The sequence below is a fragment of the Anabrus simplex genome, chromosome 6 (assembly GCF_040414725.1).
Source record: "Anabrus simplex isolate iqAnaSimp1 chromosome 6, ASM4041472v1, whole genome shotgun sequence".
Lineage (NCBI taxonomy): Eukaryota > Metazoa > Arthropoda > Insecta > Orthoptera > Tettigoniidae > Anabrus > Anabrus simplex.
In genome coordinates, this window is record NC_090270.1 from 282,209,848 (window position 1) to 282,237,464 (window position 27,617).

Sequence of the window (27,617 nt, forward strand, 5' to 3'; positions counted from 1 at the left end):
CATGTGACCTCAGAACAACAGTAAAGTACATGTCGCCACGCCTACATTTCTCTCTTGTGTCTTCAGACTTTTACGGCTCAGGCTTTAGAAATACAATCACGGGTACAATCGAGGTCCAGTGTAATAATAGGGCGCTTCTGTGGTGTAATAGTTAGTGTGATTAGCTGCCAATCCGAAGGCCAGGGTTCGATTCCTGGCTCTGACACGTAATTTGAAAAGAGGTACGAGGGCTGGAACGGGGTCCACTCAGCCTCGGGAGGTCAAGTAAGTAGAGGGGAGTTCGATTTCCACCTCAGCCATCCTCGAAGTGGTTTTCCGTGGTTTACCACTTCTCTTCCAGGCAAATGCCGGGATGGCACCTAACTTAAGGCCACAGCTACTTCCTTCCCTATTCCTTTCAATCTCCCCGTATCCCACAAGGCCGCTGTACAACATAACAGGTGAGGCCGCCTGGGCGACGTACTGGCCCTTCTCTCCAGTTGTATCCCCGACCAAATGTCGCACACTCCAGGACACTGCCCTTGAGGCGGTAGAGGTGGGATTCCTCGCTTAGTTCGGGGGGGGGGGGACCAACCCTGAAGGGTAAACGGATTCAATAATAATAATAATTAATTAATTAATTATTATTTGCGTATGGACCCTGTTGGATCACGCATTACATTTATGATTCGCCTTTCTAACAGACCATATTGCTTTCATTCTTTCGCTGTGTGCCTGTTTTCTTTCTTCTGACCACTTAGTCCCCGATCTTTTAGGGACTTCATTCTCTGGCTTTACTACCCATCTATGTATCTTGTGACGGTAAATGTTTCTGTCCACTATTTCTGATGGCTCTATCTGGGCCTTTTCCAGATCATTTTTGACATCTTGTATCCATGGTACGTTCTTCAGTTTTTCGGTGTATGTCAAAATCTTGTGGGTTAGCCTTGAAGACGATAGTCTGTGAACGTGTCCATAGAATTTCAGTCTTCGTTTCCCGACGTCTGCGGCACGGTTAGACAGTCTTTCCGTAGCTTTGCGTGATTTGAGCCTATACCCTTCTTCCTTTTTATCTGGGCCCAGAATTTTCCTCAAGATCTTCCTTTCCTCCTTCAAGATGTTTTCCAGATCACCTTTATTATTAAGAACCAAGATTTCACTTGCATACAGCACTTCAGGTTTAATCACCGTATTATAATGTTTGATTTTTGTATGTATGGACATGCACTTCTTGTTGTAGATGTCACGGGTTCTCCAATATGCTCTTTTGAGTTTTTGTAATCGAACTTTCTGTGCTTCCTTTTCCAACCCTGTTGGTTCTAGGATCTCACCGAGATATTTAAAGTATGGAACTCGTTTGATGTGTCCATATTTTGTTTGTAATTCCTGAATGTCGAATTTAGTGCAAATAAACTTGGTCTTCTCGAATGAGATTTTAAGTCCAGTTTTCTCAGCGCATTCCTTGAGGATTTCAATCTGTTTGATCGCTGAAATTTCACTGTCTGTTAGTATCGCTAGGTCGTCTGCGAAAGCTAAACAACTGACCGTAATGTCATCGTTCTTTCGGCCAAGCTGAATGGGTTTCCAATGCTTCTGAACTTTTAATTCCTTCTCCCATTCCCGAGTGATTTTGTCTAGAACAAGATTGAAAAGCAGTGGTGACAGTCCGTCACCCTGTCGCACGCCGGTCTTAATGGCAAAGGACTCCGATACTTCACCCATGAATATAACTTTTGACTTTGTGTCCGTGAGTGTTTCCTTGATGAGTCTTAATGTCTTTGGGTCAAGCCCTTGTTCTTCTAAGATGTTAAAGAGAGACTGTCGATCGACCGAATCGTACGCTTTCTTGAAGTCGACGAAACTACAAATAATCGGGGAGTTTCGGGTTGCTCTATATTTCAATATCGTCTTCAAGATAAAAATTTGTTCAACACAGGACCGCCCAGGTCGGAAACCGGCTTGATATTCTCCAATTTTGTGTTCAAGCTGTTCTTGTACTCGTTGAAGAAGACACGCGGAGAGAATCTTGTAGGTGACTTGAACGAGAGAAATCCCTCTGTAGTTATTTACATCGGTTTTGTCACCTTTCTTGTGTACCGGATGGATAAGTGCACATTTCCATTCTTCAGGTAGCTTTTCTTTTTTCCAGATGTCCATGATTATTAGTGTGAGCTCCTCAAGTGTATAATAATAATAATAATAATAATAATAATAATAATAATAATAATAATAATAATAATAATAATAATAATAATTGACGTCCCTTCAAATTGCTATTGAGACACCAAGGTCTCAACTATTTTTCTTCTTGAAGGAACTAAGGACTAGCCTTGGACTATGAATTGTCACATTCAAACACCCTCAAATGCCAAATGCCATCAACCTCAGGCGGTATCGTGCCCGCATTCTTGGGAACAGGAGGACAACAACCGCATAATGAGGTCGACACTTTTCAATAATCGGCATATGCCTTCACTAACTGCAAGTATAATAATTATCTCTTCCGAGTGCGTCAAGGTCGCCGATTGTAGGTTATTACTCTAGCTACACCAGGGGTCCGCAATGTAGGAGGGGGCGGCATTGCCACCTTCTCCCTACTCCCGCCCCAAGGGGGTGCAGAGAGTGTTGCTAGCGAATGCAGAACTGATCGAAGGTTCATATAACGTTATATATTTCTTATCTCTTGTGAACAGTTATTGCTATTCTCAGTACAGTGAACCCAGGCAGGAAGTTCCCTTTATCAGCCTGTGTCAGCCAGTGCAAAGTGCAAGTGGATTATTGTGCATACTGAGTGAGAGTAGTTAAACCTCCTTAGTGATACACATATCGTGAAAATCATCGATAAGTGGCCGATTAACACTGGTAAAAAGCGATCCCATGAAAGTGATCCGCTGAATGACTAAACTCACTTGAAAATACTGAATATATAAAGATGATGATGCGAACTTAGTCGAAGTATAAACGAACGTCCGTAAATATCAAGACGATTATCTGAAACTAGGTTTTACTAAGTTCTTGTGAATAACTAGGATCGGCCACAGTGCTTGGATATTTTGGCCAACTGCAGCTTGAAGCCTGTGAAACTTGACCAAGGTGCTTGGATATTTTATGACCACGGTGCTTGGATATTTTAGCGAACGGCAGCTTCAAGCCTGCGAAACTTACGATTGGTGTACAGTATATGCAAATGCAACCATTAATATTTCCGTGTTAGTTGTAATGTTACATTTTCGACAGGGCCTATCACTGAGTAATACGAACACAGATTTATTTCGCATTCGGTTTCTATGATTTAAACAATTAAATAAAAAGATATTATTTTGTAAATTTTACATATTAAAAGAATATCATTGTACTGTGTATGAAAATCCACAACCTGTTTCCAGTCTTTCTACCGGGTCATGAATAGAATGAATGAAAACCCATCTTAGCGGCGAGAATAGGAATTGTGCCGGCTGCCGAAGTCTGTCGCACTCCTCTGAGGCAATGACTAATGACTGATAGATGAAATGAAATGATATTGGAAAGTGTTGCTGCAATGAAAGATGGCAGGAAAACCGTAGTAACCGGAGAAAAACCTGTCCCGCTTCCGCTTTGTCCAGCACAAATCTCGCATGGAGTGACCGGGATTTGAACCACGGAACCAGGCGGTGAGAGGCCGGCGCGTGCGGCCTGAGCCACGGAGGCTCAATATACTGTATATATCATTAAGCCATATGTAAATAATTTAAATTCATATTTTGTTATTTGAAATTATAGGAAACGTTCTAAATGTACCAAGGTTATAAATAATAAACAAGATCGCCTCTGATGGAAAAGTAGGCTATATGTGCGATGGCCTCTAAAGTACGAAAACAACCTCGGACACCACATCAAAACCGTAAGCATGCTGACAGAGTAGCTATTGTCTAGGGATCCTATTCCGGTATGATGATTACCCACAATTATATTCAAATTATTTATGCAATGCAATTATACATTTTTAAACAATGAACAAACATTTACCGGTATAGGGCCTATACATCAACTTACGTAACAGTAATTAGAAGTTTAGACATGTTTGATAGTACAGTATTTAGTTGTTTCTGGGGTTAAATTGCTTCTGGAGAAACTGTAGTTTTTCTGTCTTTGCTGTCCCAAGTCAATTCTTAATTTTCGAGTGCCTTACTCTAAAGTAGAAAGTACATGTTCCATGCAACTAAAGTAAATGAAAAACGTGTTTCATTTACTGAATACGGAAAATTAAAGCAATACTACGGAGTTAAAACACTTCCAGATTTTGTCCAATAGGCCCTTCCCTTTAGGATGAAATTTAGAGAGGGAGTCGTATTATCTTGCGCTGTCTACAAGTAAAGAGAAACAACAGCTGCTATCCACTTCACAGTTAAAACAAAAGCGTCCAGTAGATAGCAGCACCTTCTTAACGAGTCAGCGCTCATGCCGTTTCCTTGCTGAACTACATGGACGCACACTGAATAAACGTAAGTGTAGAACGAATTCTTTGCCGCATGAAAATTATAAAATACTTCTCTAATAATGCTCATACAAAGGTTATAATATGATAAAGGTGCCCTTCAATATCATACGAGAGGCATATGACTTTGAATTTGTAATGTAGCATGCAATGCAGGAATTATGAATTTCACGATCACACCAACTCTATAATAGAACTTTCCAGCTATTATTTTGTGAAATGTACAAAAGGTTTCACATGGGGACTAAAACCCACCCAAATAATTAACGTTTATAAGACTTTCATCCGACCCTTAATAACCTACGCCTCCCTGACATGGATTACTGCCCACCCAACCGAATACGTTAGACTCAACCGACTCGACCGTCATGCTATACGTATAGCACACCATCTACCTATAGACACACCCTCCGCCAATTTCACCCCCTACTATACCTTCCCAAAAGTAACATCATACCTACACAAACTACGCCTCCAATATTTGACAAGAGGCACACTCCATAACAATCCTATAATTAGAGAAGCCCTACCACTGTCACCTCTAGCCACCACAATTCTAAACGACAACCGCACTCCAGAAAATTCTCATATCTTCCCTCCTCCCATCACATAACTTTCAGCACCTTCCCATTGTCACCGCCACAAAGTCTCAACAATTGCAAATTATATCAGAACAGGATGCTCCTGACCACGGTGACACATCACCTGAATAGTGTACCGGCCGACTTAGGCACCACAAGTGCTGTCACAAATATCAAGTGAAAGTGAAGTGAAGTGAAGTCCCAAAGTTAGTGAAAATTTCAGTGATATAAGTGTTACAAATCGCTTACATGAAAGTGAATAATATTACAATCACCATTATTATTACTATTATTATTATTATTATTATTATTATTATTATTATTATTATTATTGCTATTCAAATATTATTATTATTATTACTATTATTATTATTATTATTATTATTATTATTATTATTATTATTATTATTATCATATTAAGGTTATTAATTAAAATTATCAATATTCCCACGTACAGAAATAATAATATCTAAATGAACAACATAAACATTCGATCAATATAACTATCATTATTATTATTAAAAGTACCTACTATTATTACAGATGCTAAAAATATTATAATTTACTAAAATATTTATTCCATTCCATACAAAGATTTGAATTCAATAATAAACCGCCCCAAGACGAGACCAGAACATCATTGAACACATAGTTACTACTACTGCATTGTTGACAACACTGACTGACCCACTAACACAGTGACCACTACGACTATGAATGACATTCCAAACAAACATATGACGAGTAGTACTACCACAGATGTTTATAAATAAACAATTAACGCCAAGAAAAGACAGACCATACCTTACAAGAGGCGTACTAAGTAGTGTAAATCACTGTATGAATAAATATAAAATAATGTAACTTGTGCAATGATATATAAGTGGATCGTATTACTTGACATATGTTGCAAATACAAAAGCAAAATGGACCTAAAAACTCTAGCCAAACAAGAGGCTCCACGAAACAACAAAATAACTAACAAAATTGTGTATAATTATGTAACTTGTGCATGATATGTAATTGACACATATGCAGCAAATACGATCAGCAAGAAGGACTTAAAGACTCTAGCCAAAAAAGGGGCTCAACAAAGCAATTAACAAAACTGTAAATATATGTAAATGTAAATATGTACAAAGAAAGAATTCAATAAACGGGGTCTAGCGGGGGGAAAACTGTGGGGGGTGCGGTGCGGGTCCTCTCCCTGGGTTGGTTCCCCTTGGTGGTCCGGCGATCTCTGCGCCAGAGTCAACAATAAGTAAAAACGTATGTACAACACATACAATCACACATTTAAAGTCAAATTATCAATAAATCAACAATAAAAGGCCCAAGAGCTACTGGTTTAGCTGGCGGCCCGCCTGTCAAATGAGAGGAATGAAATAACTTCATTAGTTAGGCTAGCGATGGTAGGTCCATGAGAATAAACGCAGGATGGCCTGATTACTCGTTCAGTGATGGATAACCAAATTATTGCGTAACTAGCATGGCTCCAATGCTTTCGCAAGTCGTACAGGGGTCGAATATTGATATGTGGGAGGCACATATGCCTCCAAAACAAATCGCACATGTGCAAATACAATATTTTGTATCCATAATAATACAATTTTCCTTACTGGTTTTATTTGATTATATAATTTGGAAGTCTTATACACATTAAAACGACATTTACAATTCAGTTTTGCAGAGTAGGACTAGTAGATTTCTTAGGTATGATTCAAATTTCTACCTCTTGTAAAATATTACGTAGTCAATTTATTTTTGTCTGAATGGTTGAAGTTCTTAAAAACTTTTACATTCGCACAATTTGTGCACTAAAAAGCCATTCAAACCTACAAAAAATACTGAAGGATATAGATTTGCAATTTATTCTGCACTGTTTAAAACTAATTGTACATGTCGTGCCTTTAATGATAAACGAATCTCCAAAACCAACAAAGTGGCTTCGTTATTCGTTCTGCTCGGCTGTGGAATGAAAAAAAAAAAAACTATCGAAAATATTTGTAAAGTAAAAAATATATGTATTTAACGAAACCTTCTGCACATAACGTAATTTGGTTATTTCTGTGAATGTCGTATCTGGGTGGGAGGGCGGATAAACATGCATTAACAGAAGTTACTGTTTGGGCTCCCCCCGAGGGGTGTGCCCAGTGTGGTGCCAGTACCGGTGCGCTTTTGCGCTCCTCTGCTGGCCAGTTGAGAAAAATAATTATAAAAATAATAAATTTAAAATTGTGATAATAATAATAATAATAATAATAATAATAATAATAATAATAATAATAATAATAATAATAATAATAAATAGGTGAGAGTAATATCTGTATCGTAATTGCTGTAGAATGAATATAGGCTTAAAGTAATCTTCGCTACCGTTTTGACCATGTCTAGATGTTAAATAAAATTTCTAAATTGCTTTGTGCCAGCGACAAGTGCAAGGCCCGGGTGGTCACCCATCCAAACCTTAGCCACGCCCGGTGTTTCTTTACTATAACCGGCCATGCCGCTGGATTGTTTACTAGAATATATTTATATTCACGTGTATCGGATTGTTAGTGATGCTTTAAATTTAGAAATGACAGCATTTGAAATTGCAGCTTTTGTGAAATTCCCGCCTCGACTTCCGGATTGTTTCCAGTGCTTCGTTGAAGGTTGTGGTATTTCGGTTTTGTGAGGTTGTACTTATTTTCATTGAGGGTTTTGGCTGTGTTAGGATGTAGGTTGACTGTTGATAAGCTGGGCCATTTCTTAGGAAGTGAGAGTTCTCTTGGATCTTAAGCTGCACTTGGTGGGGTCGGTTCGTTTTGGGTGGGTCTTGAGTTTGAGGGGTTGGATATTGGGTGTATTGGTCTGAGTTGGGTCAGGAGTAGGTTTAATATTAACTGAAGTAGGGTGTTAGTGTCTGCGGTAGGTGGGGCGGGTGGGGTAGTGACTGGTCGTGGGTTCGGTTGCGGGTGGAGGGGGGGGGTGGAAGTGGAAGACTGAGTAGTGGGGGTGGTGCTGGATTAGCATGTAAGTGGCGTGAATGTTTGTAATGTGCCTTAATTGCTTTTTTAATAAACGGGCATCCAGGAAACGAAGCGGCATGGCTGCCATGGCAGTTGGCGCACTTCGCCTGGTCCCGTGGTACCTTGCAATCTGTGTGGCGGTGGAGGCCGCCACACCTATTACATCGGGTGACTTCAGAGCAAGAAGCTGCTGTGTGATTTAATTTTAAGCAATTAAAACACTGTGTGATGAGGGATGAGCGTGTGAGTGTCGGAGTTCGATTCTGAGAACGTGTTTTGTGTGTGCGTGGCCGCGGAGCAGGTTTTTGACGCCTGCTCCCCGTCTGTGTGAATCTGTGTGGGTTTGGCAGTGGGTTGGTCTGGGATTGGGTGGATTGCGTGGATGGCGGTTGTAGTGGTGAAGGCGGTGGGGGTGGTAGGGGGTTGGTTTGGGAGCTGGCGTGGTGTTTCTGGGAAGGTTTCGGTACTGAAATTTGGAGTTGATTGAGAGCGGACTGGATTGATCAGAATAGGGTTTGGCAGGCCGGCGGCTTGGATGGTTTCTAGGATGGTGGCAGTGAATTTGTTTTTTTCTAGGTGTGATCATGAGCAGGTTATTGTGCGATTCTTCTATTACTGTATTGCGGTATGTCTCATGAGAGGTACTGGACCCGGGACATGGAGCGGTAGGATTATAATGTCACATTTTTCTGATGTGGGAAATGGAGAATCGAACCGGTCGTAGTGGAAGGGAGTTTCATAGTCTGGAGGGGTTTGGAGTTCTGCTTTAGGACTGGCGGGGGATTTCCAGAACCAATTACTATAACTGAAACTGGAATCGGTGCTCATGGTTGGGAAATGTAGGATTTGTGGGGGTCCTGGCTACTCGGTCCACCAGAATTACCCCGACACAGGGTTAGGGGCTGAAATAGGGTGGGGTCTGAGGTGCTGTGAAGCACTGGAAACGGTCAAACTCTTTCGAGGACCGGCGCGCTGTAAGGTGCTCGCTCAGTGGGCACGGTCGGAACAAGTGTAGTTTTACCGTGTCGCAACGCGACGAATTCCGAACCAATGACCACACTGAGGGCTCTGACAAATTGCTTTTGCCTGCAAAGATCGTAGGTAGCAGGCAATGCTGGTTTCTGCCTATTCCCTATTCTTGGCTGGCAGTTGTCTATTGTTGATTTGAATGAGTTATGTTGCAGGTGGCCTATTCAAATGGAGCAAGGGGCTCACTGGTAGCTGGGCTCTGGAGGGAGCTTGGCTGGTACGGAGTACCGCAGATATCGCAGGAGGCGGCAATAAGGCTAGCGTTCAGGGTACTAGTCTCTCGGTTGCCGGAGCTTGGTGCTGTCAGGACTGCTCTGTACAAGCACAGGGCTTCGAATGGATAAACATGCATGTAATCTCGAGTGTGGTAAGAGTGTACATGAGTATGGATGAGTTGGCCTAGCTGGAGTATTTGTGTGATTCGCGTGTAAGTAGAATTACTTGACAATGTACAACAGATCCTGTGAATAACGTATTATGTAAACGTGCTGCTCCGCAGCATTCGTCATAAATAAGTCAGATAACGTGTCTTGACATAAAATTGCTCCTTGCGGTGTGAAAATCCACAGCCTGTTTCCAGTCATTCGACCGGGTCAGTAATGGAATGAATGAAGCAACCATCTAGCGGCGACAATAGGAATTGTGCCAGCTGCCGAAGCCTGTCGCACTCCTCTGGGGCAATGATTAATTACTGACAGGTGAAATGATATTGGAGAGTATCGTTGGAATGAAAGATGACAGGGAAAACCGGAATACCCAGAGAAAAACCTGTCTCGCCTCCGCTTTGTCCAGCACAAATCTCACTTGGAGTGACCGGGATTTGAACCACGAAACCCAGCGGTGAGAGGCCTGCGCGCTGCCACCTGAGCCACGGAGGCTCTTCTCCTTGCGGTGTCCGGGTACTATTCTGAATGCTTATTTTTTTAGGATTTGTATTACCTGTTAATTATGTGCCAAGTCAATTTTTGTAGACGTATTTATTTTGACGTTGATTGCTATTTTAAGAATTATTTTATAGATTTAGAGTTAGTGTTGTGAGTTTAATTAAAAGTTTTAGATTGTTTTGTTTCGTGTGGATCTTTGTAAGCCTTCTTACCCAGGGGCGGTGGTACTGATTATTGTTTTAAGAGAAAATACAACTGACCAACCATCCTCTCTTAACTCTAATCACGGGGGAAAAGGAAGAGGTCCGGTCCTGAGAAAGAAGGAATCGGCAAAAGCAAGACCACTAAGCAAATGAAAAACGCCATAGGTCTCGGAAACCGAATAAAGTCGGGTTCAGAAAGGAGCAAGATCTGGACTACGGCAGGTTAGATACAGTAGGTTAGGTGAAAGTGAGCGTCTTGGGACAAGTCAGTGGAAGCAATGCCAGGACCATGGGGCACTCCAGTATCTGTAAGCATCTGTCTGAGCAGCAGCCGTCCTGGCAAGCCACAGTCCTAATACGCTGTTGCGAGGTTTATTTGGTTGTTTGTATACAAACCAAACCCCATGGCGCAACAGCCCCGAAGGGCCTTGGCCTACCAAGCGACCGCTGCTCAACCCGAGGTTGTTTGTATTCAACACTGCTAAAATTAATTAGAGAATTGTAGTACTACAAATATGAGATCCTTTATTTAATTCAGAGATTAATTACGGTACGATACAGAAGGATACAGGGCGTAGATACGGCTCTTCCTAGTGGAATAATAATAATAATAATAAACACATTTGAACTGTGCAGGGGTCCATTTAAATACAATTTACATGGGAGGGGGGAGGGAATATGAAAAATGAAAATCCACAGCCTGTTTCCAATTTCAACACCGGGTCAGGAATGGAATGAATGAAGCCTGCACCCATCTAGTGGCGAATATAGGAATTGTGCCGGCTGCCGAAGCCTGTCGAACTCCTCTGGGGCAATGATTAATTACCGACAGGTGAAATGATATTGGAGATTATCGTTGGAATGAAAGATGACAGGGAAAACCGGAGTACCCGGAGAAAAACCTGTCTCGCCTCAGCTTTGTCGAGCACAAATCTCACTTGGAGTGACCGGGATTTGAACCACGCAACCCAGCGGTGAGAGGTCGGCGCACTGCCACCTGAGCTAGAGAGGCTCTTAAGGGCGGGGGATAATAATAATAATTTAATATTATTATTTTAAACGGATGTTTTTATTATTTTATTACGTTATAGTATATATTTATAATAATGAGTAAAAACGCTTCATGGGGGGATATATCCCCCTTATCTCCCCCCCCCCCCCCCCGTCTTTACCTACACCCGCCAAAGGAAGGATATGCTCGTGACTGACATGAGACGGGATACGGCAGTGAGTAAATCAGCAGAACAGCTCAAAAAATGGACATGAACACTTCAAGCAATTGTCCTCTAGTGTGGTGTACGGTCTTCCCGAACGGCCTATACAGCTGTACACCCGCGTGGTATGCACTCAGAGAAATTATCAATAAGCTGTTGGAGAATAACTCGCCACTCAGCCGGTACTCAGAGAAATTATCAATAAGCTGTTAGAGAATAACTCGCCACTCAGCCGTTAGGGCAGTTTCCAGCTCTCCACGAGATGTGGGAGCTGTAATGCGTCGGCCTAACGCACCCCAGATATGTTCAATCGGCCTTAAGTTTGGTGAGCAAGCTGATCACGGCAGACGCTCGATACCATCCTGCCAGGCCGGCAACAAGTGGGAGCCAGAGGGGGCAAATACCCAGGGGCATGGGCCCACAGGGACCAAAAGTTGAAATATATTTAAATCCAATAAGAATACAAACTGTTGTTTAAAACGTGAAAAATCAAATCAAGGCAGAGGTGTGTCAGTGTGCAGCAGAGAACTATGAAGTTAGCGTTGTTGTTGTTGTTGTCGTTGTCGTCGTCGTCACCAATTTTACACTATATTTTTAGAGGTAAATGCGAAAGAATATGCATTAATTTCGCAAGAAAGTGGCACAAAGGTTACTCCACAAATGCCAAAAATACACCAATTTTAAATCAAGATTATACCAATTTTGAACAATTATATTTGTGTGGTAAATACAAAGAAAATTGCACAAATTTTGCACTAAAATGACATCAAGGTGATTCCAACAAATTAACCCAAATCCTTGGTGAAATTTTGGAGCATTTTTAAGCAAATTTGATTGAACAGTGGTGTTGACAATAAAGAAGGTTGAAAGAGAAAAACTTTGGCATAATTTTGGCGCGAAATTGGTGCAGAAATTGTCTGAATAATGTAACTATGGTGAAAAATGGCACATCCCTTGCACCAACTTTGTTAGTGTAAATTAATGTGAAAAAATATGTGGTATAATTATGGTGCATTTTTCATTGGTGTTAAATCGGTACATCCATTATCGCTTTTGCACCAAATTAGCACCACAAATACACCACGCCTGCACCGATAAAATTTTCTTGTGCAAAATCTGGGTTATTTCATGTTTCACATTCCCTCCAGACGAAAACGCGTCCATTATCAGGGTCCCGCACTGGATGGCGACTCGTCAAACTTTCAAGGAGAATTGTACGAGATCAAACTACTATTTTTGTATTTTATTATTATTATTATTATTATTATTATTATTATTATTATTATTATTATTATTATTTTACAATTTGCTTTACGTCGTACCGACACATATACGTCATGGCGACGATGGGATAGGAAGCGGCCGTGGCCTTAATTAAGGTACAGCCCCAGCATTTACCTGGTGTGAAAATAGGAAACCACTGAAAATCATCTTCAGGGCTGCCGACAGTGGAGTTCGAACCCACAATCTCCTGAATACAAGTACACAGCTGCGCAACACTAACCTCACGGCCAACTCGCTCGCTGGTCAAACAACTGTCGACAACATTAATTTTCACCTCATGCAAAACTACAAACCTGCATTATTTTTTTCCATGCCATCCAAATATGAAGATCACTTATCTAGTATCACTCGCAGGTCTCTTAATACAGCAAACATCTCCGCACCTGAAGAACGACAGTAGTTCTAGTCATAAAAATAGTCCGCGAAGATTTAAAGCCATGCATCACTACATTCCGTATACCGTCAAGAACATAAGTCACCGAGCGATTTGGCCGTGTGGTTAGGGTCACGCAGCTGCGAGCTTGTATTCGGAAGATAGTGGGTACGAATCCCACCATCGGCAGCCCTGAAGATGGTTGTCCGTGGTTTCTCATTTTCACACCAGATAAAATGCTGGTGGGGAGGGGCTGTACTTCAATTAAGGCCACGGCCGCTACCTTCCCAATCCTAGCCGTCTGCCATCCTTCCATCGCCGGAAACCTTCGATGTGTTTGCGCGTCGTTAAACGAGTAGGAAAAAAAAAAAAGAAAAAAAAGTCAGCGCACATTTTGGCCCAAGTCAAGAAGTAGGAAAGTTATTTTTTGTCCAGCTAGATTTGGAAAACTGCGCACAGTACAGCGTTGTGTAGCTATGGCTAATCCCGCTACAGACAAATCGATCTCTATTCGACTAAATGGACGACAAACTCTATTATACGACGTTAAAGGGGGGTTCGTGAAAATTCAATATGCCACGGAATTAAGTCTTAATTTAAAACTTATCGAGCCATTGTTTCACGAACCAGCTATTACATATTACTTTAGAAACGCAGTAGAAGGTTCCGTCCGACAGGATAATGAATATGTATTCTGAGCTGTTAGTCATACAAAGGACGAGGTACAAAAACTGAAGAACAAGAGCAAGAAGTGGTAAACAACGAAAATATTTATACAGTAATTATGCTGTAAGTACTCCACTGATGTTAAAAATTAATCAAACGCAAGTACTTAAGAGTAAAATTGTACCCTCGTAGAAAAAAGAACAATGAGGTGTTATATATAAAAAGACAACGGGGAATACAAATATTAAACGTCTACAATAAATAACATCACACAGGGACATAAGGTATATCAGTGACACGTATTATTATTATTATTATTATTATTATTATTATTATTATTATTATTATTATTATGTGGTTATTTTTAGCCTTATGCAGCCCTTCGAAGGCAGACCCCTCCGGCGAAAATGGGCGGTGTCGACCGTATATGAGAAACTGCGTGTTAGTGTGGAGGAGAATGGTGTTGCGTGTGGTGTGTGGGGTTGCAGAAATTGTGGGGACAGCACAACTCCCAGTCCTGAGCGAAAGGAATTAATTACCGGGCGAGTTGGCCGTGCGGTTAGGGGCGCGCACCTGTGAGCTTGCATCCGGGAGATAGTGGGTTCGTGCCCCACTGTCGGCAACCCTGAAGATGATTTTCCGTGGTTTCCCATTTTCACACCAGGCAAACGCTGGGGCTGTTCCTCAATTAAGGCCACGGCCGCTTCCTTCCCACTCCTAGGCCTTTCCCATCCCATCGTCACCGTAAGACCTATCTGTGTCGGTGTGACGTAAAACAAATTGTAAAAAAAGAATTATTTACAGTTAAAAATCCCCCGACCCAGTCCGGAATTGAACCCGGGGCTCCAGGTACTGAAAACCAACACGCAAACCACTCCGCCATGGAGTCGGGCTATAACAACAGCAATAATAATAATAATAATAATAATAATAATAATAATAATAATAATAATAATTGTACCATGTGTACACCTTCCCCGGTTAGTCAAACGGCGCGCCTTCTCTAAGGACATCTATGTAAACAAACTTGAACTTGTGAACTACAAGAAACTTTGGTCTTCAACTGTTAGATGTCTCTACAATCGGTTAATTTGCTCTCTCTAGCAGTCTAAACTCTAATTATTTCATAAATAAATTTTTATTTCTGATGTTTATGAACCTGGTTCTGAGGGTTTCTTTAATGTTCCGAAGTTGTCAACACTTCAGCTGGCTCCTCCTTGTTTGTAATCAACCTATCAAAACTTGGAAATATTTTCTCTAGCCAATTAAAATCGGGTGTGTGTATAGGAATCCAGCCTATCAGTAAAGAGTTATGGAATCCTCCCCTTATGGTACTACAAAGGCAGGACACTTTAGGGCCGTATTGTCTGAATTGTTCCAGTGTGAGGAGGGTGACTTGACGTGAGCCAGGAGGCAGGGACGAGGCCTGCGTGAGGAAGGCCCAGTGACACAAGGTAATGGTAGAATTTTCGTAGAAATGTGATAGCTCCTGCGAATAGTTTGAGGGGAAGGTTTCAACCTCTTTTATTTAATGTAAATTTTTAAGTCTGGTGGTTTAAATGTAGAATTTTCGGCAAGTTTGAGGACTCTGTTCTATTCCCTACTGGGAAATAGGTAATGTAAGCGAACAAAGAGTGATTACCCTCTGCCGGTTCCCATTCAACCTTGCATGGGGTGACTAAAGTTTTCAAAACCTCTAAATTTTGTAAATCTTGTTTGACATTAATGTTTCTCATTTAGTCACCCCGGTGTAGTATAAGATTAGCCTCTATATCATTGGGCCATAAGCCCACTTAGGACTATTTCTTGAAGAACTGCAAGAGTTTTGCCTCCTTGCCTTTTGTTTATGGCCGATCATGTGTAACCTTTTTTTTTCTTTTCCATTAAGACCACGTAGTATGAGATAATATGACCCTGAATATTCTTTTCAGAGGGTAAAATTTTCCTCGTGTTAGTTCGAGTTGGGAACAGTGACTACTGTGAAATGGATAAGCACACATTGGGGCAACTGTGCATGAACACTTTAATGTGGGGTGGAATTTTAATGCGCTGTAAGAGAATGATGCGTCCGCGAGGCTAGACTGTGGTACTGTGGAGCTCAGACTCCTATGTAATGTAACTTCTGGGAGCAAATCCTGCTCTTATAAAATTTTGTACCTGTCAAGAGCAAAAAGGCTCTTTTTTCTATGTAAAGTAACTGCCTGCAAAGTATTACAAGTTTCTGTGCCTGATGATTGGACTTCTAAGTCCCTTATATAATAATAATAATAATAATAATAATAATAATAATAATAATAATAATAATAATAATAATAATAATAATTTAAGCCCACTAAGAAGCGCTGATGACTAGTTCTTCCTCGATGCTCTTCTTTGTTTCCAATATCTCTTCAGCCCTGCTGATAAGTTCTCCTTTCTCTCCTGTGAAAGGGGCTTCCGACTTCTAGGAACTCTAGGTGGTGGGGTCCAAGACTGTACCATAGCACAAAATTTGGAACGATCTTCTATATCAACGTCTGAAATCCCAGCCAATACCAGCATGCGACGTAGGAGGCTTAAGTTCTACGGACACCTACAACGAATGGACAGCAACAGGCTTACCAAGAAGATCTTCTCTTTGGTTAAAAGCTACAAGACTGGAAGCTTGTGGCTTAATGAAGTACAGAAGGACTTGGGGGAGCCCAAACAGCAACTTCTGGTAATGCATGTTTATCCGCCCTCCCACCCAGATACGACATTCACAGAAATAACCAAATTACGTTATGTGCAGAAGGTTTCGTTAAATACATATATTTTTTACTTTACAAATATTTTCGATAGGATTTTTTTTCATTCCACAGCCGAACAGAATGAATAACGAAGCCACTTTGTTGGTTTTGGAGATTCGTTTATCATTAAAGGCACGACATTTATAATTAGTTTTAAACAATGCAGAATAAATTGCAAATCTATATCCTTCAGTATTTTTGTAGGTTTGAATGGCTTTTTAGTGCATAAATTGTGCGAATGTAAAAGTTTTTAAGAACTTCAACCATTCAGACAAAAATAAATTGACTACGTAATATTTTACAAGAGGTAGAAATTTGAATCATACCTAAGAAATCTACTAGTCCTACTCTGCAAAACTGAATTGTAAATGTCGTTTTAATGTGTATAAGACTTCCAAATTATATAATCAAATAAAACCAGTAAGAAAAATTGTATTATTATGGATACAAAATACTGTATTTGCACATGTGCGATTTGTTTTGGAGGCATATGTGCCTCCCACATATCAATATTCCACCCCTGTATGACTTGCGAAAGCACTGGAGCCACGCTAGTTACGCAATAATTTGGTTATCCATCACTGAACGACTAATCAGGCCATCCTGCATTTATTCTCATGGACCTACTGTACACTTCAAGAAATAATAGCTGGAAAGTTCTATCAGAGAGTTGCTGTGATCGTGTAATTCATAATTCCTGCATTGCATGCTACATTACAAATTCAAAGTCATATGCCTCTCGTATGATACTGAAGGGCACCTTTATCATATTATAACCTTTGTATGAGTAGTATTAGAGAAGTATTTTATAATTTTCATGCGGCAAAGAATTCGTTCTACACTTACGTTTATTCAGTGTGCGTCCATGTAGTTCAGCAAGGAAACGACATGAGCGCTGACTCGTTAAGAAGGTGCTGCTATCTACTGGACGCTTTTGTTTTAACTGTGAAGTGGATAGCAGTTGTTTCTCTTTACTCGTAGACAGCGCAAGATAATACGACTCCCTCTCTAAATTTCATCCTAAAGGGAAGGGCCTATTGGATAAAAGCTGGAAGTGTTTTATCTCCATAGTGTTGCTTTAAAGTAATTTTCCGTACTCAGTAAATGAAACACGTTTTTTTTTCTGAAGAAAAAGAAGAAGAAGGGACAGTCATTCAACGTTTACTTTAGTTGCATGGAACATGTACTTTCTACTTTAGATTAAGGCACTCGAAAATTAAGAATTGACTTGGGACAGCAAAGACAGAAAAACTACAGTTTCTCCAGAAGCAATTTAACTCCAGAAACAACTAAATACTGTACTATCAAACATGTCTAAATTTCTAATTACTGTTACGTAAGTTGATATATATACCGGTAAATGTTTGTTCATTGTTTAAAAATGTATAATTGCATTGTATAAATAATTTTAATATAATTGTGGGTAATCATCATACCGGAATAGGATCCCTAGACAATAGCTACTCTGTCAGCATGCTTCACGGTTTTGATGTGGTGTCTGGGGTTGTTTTCGTACTTTAGAGGCCATCGCACATATAGCCTACTTTTCCATCAGAGGCGATCTTGTTTATTATTTATAACCTTGGTACATTTAGAACGTTTCCTTTAATATCAAATAACAAAATTAGAATTTAAATTATTTACATAGATACAGTATACTGAGCCTCCGTGGATCTAAGTAATTCCTTGTCCAGCCATTCAACCCACACGCTTCTTATCCCTCTGTGAACCACGGAATTCCCGGAACAATATTAATAAATAATAATAATAATAATAATAATAATAATAACTTTGATTCTATGATTAATGTACAGCTTCTCTACATAACAACTTGTCCTGTTAGTGTGTTAATAAGAGTAATCAAAATCCTTACTGCATGTATGTGCCTACTGTACACATACATCTTCAGAAACATAAACGATAACAAAAAAATCAAGAGATAAATAAAGGGCTCCACAGATGGAAACATACGAGGGAAAGCAACATATTAATATCTACGACAAATCTACTTAAACACCAAACTACGAGAGGAAATGGGCCTGGGGGAATTTGGGACTTAGCTACAACATGCTGGAGATGTCTATAGATCATTGTCCAGAAAGGAATTTGTTTTAAAAAGGGACTAGAAAATATTACGTCAGATCACGTTAGAACAAGTTATTAGTAGTCAGAAAAATGCCACAGTATTTGGGTAATTCACACTGGATCATTCAATTTATTAACAAAGGAATTATAAAATATGCAATACTCTCCTTTAAAGAAAAAATGGAAAAAGCTTCAAAGACTAAAGGTTCGAATGAAACTTTGTAAACGATGACGTGAGGAATTCCCCCATAGGCTACTGCATCAGCACGGATAGAACCAGTATTGATAATAACAACAGACTAGCCAGTAACCACATAATGTATACGACTGATCCTTCTAGAAGTGACTGGCACATGAATTCCAACTTCTGTATTAATAACTAGCGAAAGGAACTGTGAATAAAATTTCCGTTGCGCCTGTGTTGTTCATACGTGGAATCCAACCGTAATTCGTGCAGTATACACCTTGACCTTTGGGAATACGGTTACTGTAAACTAATTTCGATAGTTTAAGATAGTTATGTTCCTTGAAATATTATCTAACTGCTCTGCATTCAATAATGAAGTGTGGATTTTGTGTGTGTACAAATAATCACAAAGATGAGAAAATAACAAAAAGAAGTAACACAAACTAAGAACAAAAAGAGTCGACTACGCGGTCTGAGTCATGTAGTTATGAGTTTGCATTCCGGAGGTACTGGGTTCGAACCCCACTGTCGACAGCCCTGAAGAGGGTGACGCCTTTTCCCATTATCATACCAGACTGTACCTTAATTAATGCCGCGATCGTTTACTTCCCATTCCTATCCCCTGGTCGCCATGAGACCTGTTTTGTGTCCGTACGACGTATAAAACAAATAGCAAATTAAGAAAGCCGTCTAAGATACAACAAATACATTTTCAAAGTCCAACGTGACTCTCGAGGTAATTTCATTCGCCTTCTATCTATCTATCTATCTATCTATCTATCTATCTATCTATCTATCTATCTATCTATCTATCTATCTATCTATAACACGCTTGCTCCGGTTAATAAGCCTTGTCGATGAATGTCAACCTCTGTACTGTTCCCAAAGTAGCCGATGAAAAAGTATACTGTAAAGGGGAGGAAGGCTGATGACTACTGTACCGAACACCACAAAACTGGGATACTAAACATCAGGAGATATGCTGGACGAAGTATGGACGTCACGGCTGAGTGATTCGATTCTTCGCCAACCAGCGCGGGAGTTTAAAAATCCCATCCTATGGTTCAGAGTCCGTGTAAAACTGTAGGTCCAATGGCTAGTGATCACATGATTGATAATCACGTAAACCGGGTGTATGAGCGTTAGAGGTTGGCCATGCTTATAACTAATTTGAATGAAATAATTCGATATCTCGCACTGTTGTCATTTTATCAGCTGCTGAAGTCAACTAATGAGATGGCTTCGCGAGCGAATTCAAATCGGCTTTGCGCGGCACTGTTGCTAAATCTGCTAGCGGATCGACCACAAACGCACCGTTGGTTTCAGCCAGTGTGACCGTAGCGCACTTGCTTTGGCACGATCTTGTAAGCTCCGATGTCTGTATTCAAACCCCTCCCCTCGCGAAGATTTACTCTTCGTCTGGCCCTCTCATGCCGGTTTTAACCCACGTACAGATCTAGTAAGAGTGCAGCGCAAAGCCCATTTGAATTCGTCCGCGAAGTGATCTGATTAGCTAACTTCAATAGCTAATCAAGTGACAACGGTGCGAGATATTGAATTATTCCTTTCAAATTATTTATCAGCATAATCAATCCTCTAACCAGTTCATGTTGTTTCCAACCACCCTGTATAGGCTGCCAGTGAGCTTAGGTTGTATCCACGGTCCGTTTCGTAACCCAATGAAGACGGCATAATAAAAACATCGAAATGCTTGAGATGAAACCGTAGAAATACTTTCATATGATGTGAGTGAGACCTTAACTTAACTCATTTCTCTAAGTTTTCCTTCAAACTGTAATTCTCAATTTCTCTGGTTATTTTAGGTTGTGATTTCGTTTGTGTGATGGAAGTTCCCGAGCAGAAACTCAAAGAGTGTTCAACAGTCTGTGCACACTATTATTCATCCATCGTTAGTAACACGACCTAATCTAGTTCCACTTTTAACTACGTTCATATTAGCAGACCAGGTTCCGACACTTGGACCTAACTAGAATTAAACTTTCTTTCTACTACAGAGGATCCTGAGTCGGAATATTTTTACGTCGTAAGCAGGATATGTAAGCACAATGAGTAAAGAAATTACGAAAAATCGACTCTCATAGTTGAGCGTGCTTAGAGCTCAGGTCTAGGGCCCCAAAGAAGAGATATTAGTTTCCGAAACTTTCAGTGACTAGACTAAGATTTGTTTTGAGTCTCAGGACACCTAACCTAAACAACTACGGCTACACACGCACTTCTTTAGAAATCACAACATGGATAATCACCTATTAACCACGTTCCATACACGCACAAGCACAATAAGCTGAAGACTAAAGCTATCACTGAAAATGAACCCCCATCAAAGAAGCAGTTTAAGAGGAAATGAAATTGAAGTAATTTTGAATATTCAAACATATCTAATTTAATTAGAGAATGTAGATCTGGGTCTGAACTACCTTGTGTTAAATATGAAATATATAAAAGTACAGTATTTTTCCCCAACAAATGTCTGCCAGAATTCCAGAGAAAGAAGCAGGAAGATACCAAAGAAAAATGCAATTAATTCTCTACAGTAAAATGCCAAAATAGCATAACAGGGAAACGCAATATTTAAAGCCCAGGAAAGAACAAGTGCCAAATAAAGCAAGGAACTGTTTCCTGCTAACAGACTAGCGTACAACCCTTCCCTTAGGCCCGTTTCCTCTATCACCTTCATGCAAGGCAAGAGAAATTCACCTTCTCAGCCTCTGGGAGATGAACGCCTGCCGCCGTCGTGATGCCTCCTCGTCCTCTGGCTCGTCGTCGCCGTCAGCGTAGTTCTCTTGACTGTGACCTTCTTTGCAGCGCCGCCGCTTACTCCCTGTAAGATGCAGCCCGCTGCGCAGCAAGGCACTGCACACACGACTCCAACCGACTGGCATCATCAAATCGACGACAGAAAGAGAGTCAACGAAGGTACCACCACATCACACTTCACACGATCACATCTGTAGAACATTCATTATCTGTTCAACAAATTCTGTACGTCCACCAAACACTACATTAGCGCACAATGTTCACTACACCGTATCAGTCCACCAGCATCCTCGCGCCTGTCCCTAGGGAATATCGACAAGGTATGATCAGTGATAGCAATTTTATGTACTGTACTAGTAATTTTACACAGCCCACAGCGTTCTTAAAAAAAAAAAAAGGGAAAACTGCAATGTTCGGTTACAATTACAGAACTTCCTGGCTGACAGGAAGTAACTCAAGGTAAATGGGTCTTCACATGTCCTATATACAGTGAGTGGTACAAAGAGAATCCAAACCTCAAAATATTAAAAGCTGCCATCGTAATTGTTAGTTTTGACAGCAGTACTAGTTTACGGGGTTAAGGACAATATGGCCTTCATCTCCAACATCGTGCGTGCATTTGACATTGGAGGAGAGGAGCTGAGGCTGGGATTCACAGAAAGCAATTCCAGAACTGAGAATAATGTAGCAATCCAACATAAGGCTTGAATGACAGTCTAAAAAAATAATCATTAACGGTAACCACTGCTAGTACACAATTCAAACTTCGTATCTGAAAGCTCTATAATTTCCCACACGGTCCTTCCGACTGTGTTTAGGCAGTCTTTCTGTTAGGTCATCACCCCAGAGGCAGGTTGGGTCCTCAAATACCTTTCTCCACCACATCGGACACAGCAAAAACAGATGACGGCGCCAAAATGAGGCAGACTAGGCAAGACGAGGAGTGAGGTCGTTTTATATTGCTTTCTTCACTGGGCCAGTATGTAGTAGCTACATTTTGCTCTGGCCTGTGTCAAGAGCAGGTCTAGAAAGCCAAGATTAACGGCCGAGAGGATTTGTCGTGCTAACCACACGACACCTCGTGATCTGTAGGCTTTCGGGCTGAACAGCGGTCACCTGGTAGGACATCCATCAAGAAATGACAGCAAGCTAAGGTTTGGGTAGAAGATCGAGTAAAACTGTTAGAATATAATATTTGCCCAACGAACATAGCCTATTGCTTCCTGACCTCCACTAAAAGGAATAGCTTACCGCAGTTGAAGAGTCGAATACAATGTGTATGCATTGTAGCCATTGACCTATTTGGAGGTGTTAACGATTTGGAAGAGGTGCTGAGAGAGAAAGTGCTCCTTAATCTAAAACCAGAGAGATGATGATTCTGGCACTGGCGACAGCGTCAAAAAATAGAACGAAGATTTTATCAAGTGTATTTTACAACAGGATATCTGCATTTTTAGACTTTTTTAAGATTTATATTAATTTAATGATTAATTACATCACTTACATTCATACTTCGTTAAGTGTCTGTTACAGAACTAGTACAAAATAAATAAATAAATAAATAAATAAATAAATAAATAAATAAATAAATAAATAAATAAATAAATAAATAAATAAATAAATAAATAAATAAATAAGCTTAATAACTAATTTACTAAGTTATCTCAAATATAAAAGATTAAAGGGTTTAAGATGTAGTAGAGGAAATATAGGAAAGTAAGGATTTGACCGGTTAGAATATAAGAAGATTGAAGACAAGAATTCTTAAATTCAAAATTCAGAGGGTAGTTTAGGAGATAAGAGTGCGTAGATCTTCCGCAACCTATCCTCAGCCTACACGAAACTACGGCCTCCCTCCGTGAAGGCCGGAGAGAGGAGCGCCACACGGCAACTCTCAGCTTGTTAAGAGTTCGGATAGCCAGTCACTCCGGTTCCCATCACGCCAAGATGGTTCGACGTAGTTGAGAAAAATATCCGTAGCAGGTACGTTCATAGGTCTAGGTGGTAAAAGTAATGCTTCTTTTGCAGCTCGATCCGGCAGTTCGTTGCGCGCAATTCCCATGTGGCTTGGAAGCCACACGAAGGTGATTCTAGTGCCAGCTAGAAGGTCATGAATCTGCTGCCAACGGGTGCTGCGGGAAACATATCAACAGACTGCAGCTAACTTAGGAGTCTGTACACATGAGAAAGTAACCCCGTTCATGACTCAGCGCAAAATGCAGAGCTTCTAAGATGGCGAAGAGCTCCTCGGTATTTACGCTACAGACATAGGAAGCGAAATCCTGGTGCTGACAACATCAGAGATGAACGAGCATCCAACATTCTCTCCTATCTTAGAACCGTCCGTGAAGTCCAGCTCCATGGCTAAATGGTTAGCGTGCTGGCCTTTGGTCACAGGAGTCCCGGGTTCGATTCACGGCGGGGTCGGGAACTTTAACCATAATTGGATAATTTCGCTGATACGGGGGCTGGATGTATGTATCGTCCTCATCATCATTTCATCCTCATCACGACGCGCAGGTCGCCTACGGGCATCAAATCAAAAGACCTGAATCTGGCGAGCCGAACTTGTCCTCGGACACTCCCGGCACTAAAAGCCATACGCCATTTCATTTTTATATATAAACTTTATTGCGCACAAGTTGTGCAGTATTAGGATAATTAATCAATACAGAGTTCTATGATTGATTTCACACGATTTTTACACGACAGTACGTGATATCGGTCACAATGTTTATCACAGAGTTCACATATGCACATCGAGTCCGGGTCGTGGTATGTCTTCGACCTACAGATTTTGTGATGGTAGCCATGGACTGCCATGGAATTTACAAAATGTCTCAGCTCCTGGTTTGTGCCGGTCCATGCTCTGTTCATCATGGCCTCTGAAGAGTAGAACTCTGGCCATATCTCCTTATTTTTCTTCTCCCTCTCTAACCGCAGTTTCTTCCAGTTCTCTGTACAGGGCAGATTGAATTTCCATCTCAGGTCCTCTATTAGAAATGTTTCTCTCGCGAGTTCGTACGCTAGTCTTGACTTGGTGTACTTTGAAATTCCGAGGGCTGCTTTCAAGAATCTGGCTTTCACTTTTTTACCGCCCGTGAAGACATACCGCGCGTTCAGATACTGACGAACGAAGTCCTGGAAATACCTCCGGGAACAGAAGCATCCGTGTTCACCTTAGATCTACGGAGTAAATATATAACCGTATATGCAGTCGCGGAACTAGCTACGGAGGCAACTACCAAGCCACATCCAACTCACGACACAAGCTATCAATTCAGATCCCAACCAGTCGTGTGGCAGTCGGCCGGTTTTCGCACCTCTGTTGGAACTGGGTTTTAAAGAGGCATTGGTAGCTTGAATGTTGCGGCATTTAACGGATTTTGACAGCGTACATAAGGATTATCTATTGTCGCCTTTTCTGTAAAGATGGAACTCACGATTCAGTCAGTAGGCTGGGAATCGGGTTAGTACGGGAAGCGCCGGTTGCCAGCCTAAGTCCATTATGGTGCATACTATCTAAAAGGTTCAGCACATATCTTGATGCTGAACCATACACCGCACTACCATAGTCAATACGGGATAGAACCGCAGCCATGTAAAGAAGTAGCAGCACACAGTCAGCCCCCTATGAAGTGCCGATGAAAAACTTAAGCATGTTAAGTCTCTTTATGCAGGCTACCTTCAAAGAACGGCTGCCACGTTTGTCTGTTATCAAGATAGAGACCCAGACACCTGCAGGTGATTATCACTGGTAGGTTACTGTTTCGCAAGCGGATGCACAAACCGACGTCGACAGGAGAGTACAACTGGAGTTTTAACCCCTGAAAATCGAAAACCATGCTGCAGGGCCAATCTGTCGGCTCCAATAATAGTTTGCTGTAGTTGTCTCTCAGCAACCGCCAACCTTCAGGAGTTGAAATGTAGAGTTAAATCGTCTACACACAGCGATGGAAGGACTGTGCGCCAGGCAGTGGCAACTAAGCCACTGATGGCGACTACGAATAGTATGATACTCGGTACAGATCCCCGTGGTACTCCATTTTCTCGAACATAATACTGTGAATAACAATTCCCTACTCGGACACGGAGGGAAGTGAAGATCTCAAGAAATGTGGACAAATTTCTCCGAAATCCTCACTGTTGTACGGTGGAGATAATCCCATGCCGCCAGGCAGTGTCGTAACCCTTTTGCAGGTTAAAAAAACATAGCGATTAATGATCCCTCCGAAGAAAGGATTCCTAATGGCGCTTTCCAATCTAACCAGATGATCGGAGGCAGACCGATGAGAGCGAAAACCACACAGGTAGTCAGTCAGGAGGCCTCGGCCCGCACAAATCGCCGGTTTGCCATCCTTTCTAATAGTTTACAGAGGCCATTTGTTAGGTATATTGGCCTATAGCTATCCAAAAGCTCTGGATCTTTACCTGGTTTGGCAATACGTATTACATTACAATTCCCTCACGTCAATGGGATGGGAACTGTCCTTCACCCCATATTATATTGAATAGGGTGAGGATATCTTCTTGAAACCTCCAGTTTCTTCAGGAACTCTATTTTGTTGGTGGCTATTGAGACTTATCGACGCCGGCTGTATACTGGTATTTGAACAAGTTACGCTCATTCTGTAGTTAACAGTTGTTTCACGCTAGATATCCCTCGTGTTGTAGAGTGGCACTTCCACTCCTTGGGAGTGTATTACGACGAATACAAACACCCAGTGCCCATGCCAAAGGAATTAACTCGACTCGGCTGAAGTGCCCAGCTTTGCCGGAAATCAAACCTGTGGCCCTCAAAACAGAAGGCCACTACGCTGACCACTGAACCAAGGAGACAGATTATTCAATAGTACCGAGCGATTTGGCTACGCGGTTTGGGTTACGTAGCTGTGAGCACGCATTCGCGAGCCCTGAAGGTGGTTTTTCGTAGTTTCCCATTTTCACAACAGGCATGTGCTGGAGCTGTACCTTAATTCAGGCCACGGTCGCTTCCTTCCGACCCCTATCCCATCGTCACCATAAGAGCTATCTGTGTCGGTGTGACGAAAAGCAAACTGTAAAATAATAATAATAATAATAATAATAATAATAATAATAATAATAATAATAAAAAGCTGCGAGCTGATATGACGGGAACCGAAAACCTAAAACTTCTAGTGATCGGAAAATCGGCGAAACTCGCTGTTTCTTGAGTGTGAATTTATTACCGGTCACGTAACAATAAGAAGAAGAAGAAGAAGAAGAAGAAGATTCCCAACAAGAAAAGTTTGAGCTGCCTTCTCCTGTACCGTCGGCAGACCAGGCATTAAGTCCTGTGGCTGATATGACGGGAACCGAAAACCTAAAACTTCTAGTGATCGGAAAATCGGCGAAACTCGCTGTTTCTTGAGTGTGAATTTATTACCGGTCGATCGTACATACAGAGTCAGTCGAATGTAAATAACGAAGTGTTTTCACAGCAATAAATGTTGTTGATAAATATGTGGAAGAAAAAAAACAGTAAAAAACGGAAGAGACTAACGGACGTTATTTCTCCAAAGGTGTCAACTGAGGTATGTTCCTTGTTTCACTACTGTACGTACTGTATTCTCTCATTAGAAGAGAGAGGGTTATAATTAAAGTGATGCCGTAAAATAAGAGTTTGTTTGTATATTTTTAAATATCGGTACTGTCAAAAATACCGTATTCAGTATAAGTTCGTAGATACATATGACTCAATTGTGTGCTAAACACGCTCAAAAACGGTATTCTCTATATCTGGACATTTCGATAACTCGAAATAAAATTTAGCTCCCGAGGTGATTCGAAATATTGAGGTTCCACTGTAATAATAATAATAATAATAATAATAATAATAATAATAATAATAATAATAATAATAATAATAATAATAATAATAATGCTATTGGAGACGCCAAGGTACCACGAGTCGAACATATCGACCGGACGGGATGTGTACGGTTTTCCTAGCCTTAATGCTTAATCTAACAAATGAAATACATACATTTTCCTAATATTAAAGCTCGTAGTGAAGTGTGGCGGAGTTACCAGCTGTAGAAGGGATTGTTTTTACTCTTATGATCTGTCACGTTTTCAAGCCA

General features: G+C 40.9%; 1 protein-coding gene across 2 annotated transcripts in view; it reads right to left on the reverse strand.

Annotated features, from left to right (window-relative positions):
- The window catches only part of csw (corkscrew), a 587,333-nt gene that overhangs the window by 444,012 nt on the left and 115,704 nt on the right, over nucleotides 1–27,617 (reverse strand). The window contains exon 2 of one of the 2 annotated variants that reach the window (XM_067150442.2): nucleotides 21,454–21,815. The exons of the other annotated variant lie outside the window; for it this stretch is intronic. Coding sequence (XP_067006543.2) covers nucleotides 21,454–21,641 — 188 coding nt within the window. The 5' untranslated portion in view covers nucleotides 21,642–21,815. The remainder of the gene's footprint in view (nucleotides 1–21,453; nucleotides 21,816–27,617) is intronic. 2 annotated transcript variants of the gene reach the window in all.